We start from the raw sequence: 4289 nt of genomic DNA on the forward strand, positions 1-4289 counted from the left end.
GTCTACAAGACCTCAGTGTACACTCGGTGTCACCCTGCCTGCTTCCTCTTGTGAGCCATGGGACCCACTGAAGCATTGACAGTGCCTCACATGGAAATGGTGGTCAAATGAACTAGCAATTCCTGAGTTCTATTTCCATAATGTGCAAAATGAGGGGTAAAAGTGTGTATTGCTACTAACTACTATAGATGACAGATTTTAGATTTCATATGTTTTAGGAAGAAATTGAGTGCTTCTGTCAAGCAGCCTCATTTTCTACTTCAGACAAGTCATAGCACATCCTCTAGCCTGAGGACAACTCACAACTGCTGCTTCAGCCGGGTGCGGAAAGACTAACAGAGTCATCTCACCTAACGTCCACCATGTAACACTTCAACGTCCCAGCTAGCTGACGGCAAGCGGCAGCCACCTCCTTAAGACAGTTCACGCCTTCCCAAAATCGGTCCTGCAGCAGGCGAGAGAAGCACCCCTCTGGAAATGCCCGTCTCTGCTGACTATGGGGAAACCCAGAGGATTCCTCAGGCTGCTCGAATACAACCTGAGGTTGCTGAAGTTAGGTGACGGGCATCCCACCACCGGCCTCGAAGGTCGGAGCAACTGTGGAACACGTGCAACGACCCAGCTGAAGCCGGGGCGGGATTTTTTTACCAAAATGCCCTCTTTCCGTCCTCCCCCCTTTCTTTCTTTCCTGCGCAGGGCCGCTTCGCAGCTGCACGCCGCGGTGGGCGCGCTCTTTACCCTCCCTTCCCCCAGGGAACTCCGCCTCCCCACACCGAGCCGCCGCCGTCCCTCGGCTCTGGGGCCCCTCCGCCATAGCGACGGCGGCACTACCCGGCGTCACTGCTCGGCCGAACCCCACCGCCGCCGCTGCTGCTGCTGCTGGGCGCCACGCGGCGTGTCCAATGAGCGGGGCCGGGGCGGGCTCGGGAGCGGCGCCGCCGGTACTTAGGCTCGCCGGAGGGGCCAGGCAGCCCACAACGGAGCGGGGCGGCACAGGTGGAGGAGGCGGGCTCGCAGTGGGGGAAGGACGGGGTTCGCTTCCTCTGCAGCGCCCATGGGGACAGGACGACTTTAAAGGAGTTTGGGGGGTCTCTGGCGCTGGGCGACCACGGGTACGGAGTGGAGCGAGAGGGATGCCGGAGTGTGGGGGGGGGGTGCTGATCGCCTGCTCTTCGCCTCGCTCCTTGCGGGGTCCTGGCCGGGCTGCGGGGATCGGGCGGGCAGAGGTATCAGGTCCGAGGCTGTGTGCTCTTCCAGCCGCCCTCCCGCACGCAGCGTTCCCCAGCGCGCTCGGCTCGGCAGAGGGGAAAACTCAGAACCTTATGGGGCAGGCCCACTTACCCTGGGAGCCTCTCGTCTTGCGGAGCGAGGGCTCCCGAGCCAACTCCGTCCCTTCGCGCAGAGCTGGCAGGCGGCGTGAGCTGCCTTCTTCCGCGGCGGCAGAAGCCGGCCGCTCCGGGACCGCGGGGAGCAGGCAGCCACGCAAAGGGAGACGGGGGTCTACTCTGCCAGCTCACCGAGGGCGGGGGAAAGATCCGCACTACTAGTTACTCCCTTGCAAATACGGGAGGTAAGGAGCGGGGAAGGTATGAAAGCTTAGGGTGGAATCTCTGAGATCTTTTATATGTGCACTGATTATCTTTTTTTTCTTTCATTTTTTCCTGGTTCCCCTTCCCTTGTTCTTTCTGTCCCTGCTCACCCCACCCTTCCTTCAGATCCAGCGATTCCTGCCCTCGCCTCGCCCTGTCATTGATGGGAAATCAACTGGATCGCATCACCCACCTGAATTACAGTGAGCTGCCGACCGGGGACCCCTCGGGGATCGAGAAAGACGAGCTGCGCGTCGGGGTGGCTTACTTCTTTTCGGATGAGGAGGAGGACCTGGACGAGCGAGGCCAGCCAGACAAGTACAGCGTGAAGGGTTCCGCCAGCCCTGACCAGGAGACGCCCACCCACCACCTCCACCACCAGCTGGTGCTAAACGAGACCCAGTTCTCCGCTTTCCGCGGCCAGGAATGCATCTTCTCCAAGGTCAGCAGCGGCCCCCAGGCTGGGGACCTCAGCGTATACTCGGTGTCAGCCCTGCCTGCCCTCTGCAAGCCGGGGGACCTGCTGGAGCTGCTCTACCTGGGGCCGTCGGAGCACCCGCCGCCGCACTGGGCAGTGTACGTGGGCAGCGGGCAGATCATCCACCTGCACCAGGGGCAGATCCGCCAGGACAGCTTGTACGAGGCGGCCGCGGGCAACGTGGGCCGGGTGGTGAATAGCTGGTACCGCTTTCGCCCGCTGGTGGCTGAGCTGGTGGTGCAAAACGCCTGCGGGCACCTGGGCTTAAAAAGCGACGAGATCTGCTGGACTAACTCCGAGAGCTTCGCCGCCTGGTGCCGCTTCGGGAAAAGGGAGTTCAAAGCCGGGGGGGAGCTGCAGGCTGCTGCCGGCACCCAGCACCAGCAGCAGTACTATCTCAAGATCCACTTGGCAGAGAACAAAGTGCACACCGTGAGGTTCCACAGCCTGGAGGATCTAATACGCGAAAAGCGCAGGATCGATGCCAGTGGCAAACTGAGGGTGATCAAAGACCTGGCTATAGTGGATGGGAAGGAGTAGGGAAGAGCAGGGGTACACGGCGATCTTCCTTCTGCCCTGCCCGGGGAAACCAGCCTGCCACAGAAACAGGAGGCTGCACCCTCTTTCCGTGGGACACGACTGGAAGCAGGATCCATGGCAACATTCCAGAAAACCAGCATTCTTTACACCCATAGCCAGTATTTTGTTTGGCTTTTAATAGCATTAATGCTGAAAGAGCAAGAGAGAGGAAGAAAAGAGGGGGGAAGTGCAGGAAGGCTGTTCTCAGAGTATGTGGACAAAGTCTCTCCTGTTGATTGATGTTGACCATTCTAGCAACACACCAATAAAATTTCAAATTGAAATTATTTTTTTTATTATTTTTATTTCATGGCTTTAATCCATGATAAGTTTTGAACAGCTGGGGGCGTGGATGTGGATTTAGCTAAATGAGTTTCTAGCTAATATTTGCCTTGCAGCCAACCAAAAGCATCAGTCATACTTTGCTAACTGGGAGGGGAAGGGAATTGGGGGGTGGGGGGACAAATGCCTCTTTCTTTTGTTTCTCACCACTGTTGTTTCAGACTGTAGCTGCAACCCAAATTTTGTCCTAGCCAACTCTGGCAAAATATTAACAGGGGAAAATGCTTCCATGTTCCTGCTTGAAATCGATCACATTTAAAGTATTTGTCTTCTTTGCTTTCTGTTTGCAGCTCTCTGCTAAATGTCATGATAATGCATAAGCTCTTTCCATCTATTACCTCCTCCCACCTTCCCTGAGTTTTTTTTTTTTGTTGTTGTTTGTTTGGGTTTTGTTTGTTTTTTGTTTGGTTTTTTTTTTCCCTTTTGGAAAAAGTTGGTGAGCAGCTGTTTTCCTGAGCTAAGTTAATGGGTTAAAGGAAGTGGTGTATCTTGGAGAGCAGTACACTGTGTTGCTCCTCAGAGATCCAGCCTCTAGGATCTCACGCTTGAGCTGTGGATTTGTATCGCTGTAGTGATTCTCACTACACCACTGCTTCAATACCTCTTTGTGCATAGGTCAATAGAATCCTGCAAGAAACAAATAGGTTCGAATTCTGCATGTTGCCTCCTTGAACCAGCAATTCATTGCATACTTTCAATTCCACTTAAAGAAAATAGATGTCATGTGGCCAAGTTCATCTTGCACTTCAAATTCCAAGCAACTAAGAAATCCTGTTCAGTTGAAGTTTAGAAGTCCACAGCTGCATTTAAAAGATGCATTTTAATGTGATGTGAGCAATGCCTTGTCTGTATTTCAGATCCTACTCACTCATTGCTTAATTCTAAGTTTTGAAGTGAAAGATCAGAGTATTATATATTAAAAAATCTCAACATGGTAAGTATACTGGGGCATTTCTACAGGCTATTCTTTTTAATTATTCTTGAGCTGCATACAATTGTGATAAGCATTTTGTCTCTGCATGTTTCAATACTGGAAAAAAAGAAAGCATTTGTTTTTGTCCCTCTTCCAACATCAATGTCAGATGGCAGAACAGAAGTAATATCCCTCTTCTGTGTATACAATACACTCCACCCCTTATCAATGTACTGTGTCCTGGCTCCTTTTTTTATTAAACAATGTCATAAGCAACACTGTTGCAATAGTAATTTCATTTCTGCAAAGCGTTTGCCTCCCATAGCTGAAGCTGTGAGGGTGGAGTGTACTTCATTATAAAAAAAGTGTCAGCATAAATATCTTTGCT

General features: G+C 52.7%; 1 protein-coding gene across 3 annotated transcripts; it reads left to right on the forward strand.

Annotated features, from left to right (window-relative positions):
* The first annotated feature begins 796 nt into the window (after positions 1-796).
* On the forward strand, positions 797-2930 carry LRATD1 (LRAT domain containing 1). 3 transcript variants are annotated; one of them, XM_065681648.1, is made up of 2 exons: positions 797-996; positions 1716-2930. In XM_065681648.1, the coding sequence occupies exon 2, from the start codon at positions 1753-1755 to the stop codon at positions 2605-2607; it is 855 nt and encodes a 284-aa protein (XP_065537720.1). In that variant the 5' UTR covers positions 797-996; positions 1716-1752; the 3' UTR covers positions 2608-2930. The 3 variants fall into 3 exon arrangements, with proteins under 3 accessions (XP_065537720.1, XP_065537721.1, XP_065537719.1); XM_065681649.1 differs by lacking the exon at positions 797-996 and adding an exon at positions 1003-1112; XM_065681647.1 differs by lacking the exon at positions 797-996 and adding an exon at positions 1177-1570.
* The last annotated feature ends 1359 nt before the right edge of the window (positions 2931-4289 follow it).

The sequence above is a fragment of the Lathamus discolor genome, chromosome 5 (assembly GCF_037157495.1).
Source record: "Lathamus discolor isolate bLatDis1 chromosome 5, bLatDis1.hap1, whole genome shotgun sequence".
Lineage (NCBI taxonomy): Eukaryota > Metazoa > Chordata > Aves > Psittaciformes > Psittacidae > Lathamus > Lathamus discolor.

What these genes read in the sequence shown, in the direction of transcription:
- LRATD1 (XM_065681648.1), top strand. Translation starts at nt 1,753, where the DNA reads ATGGGAAATCAACTGGATCGCATCACCCACCTGAATTACAGTGAGCTG.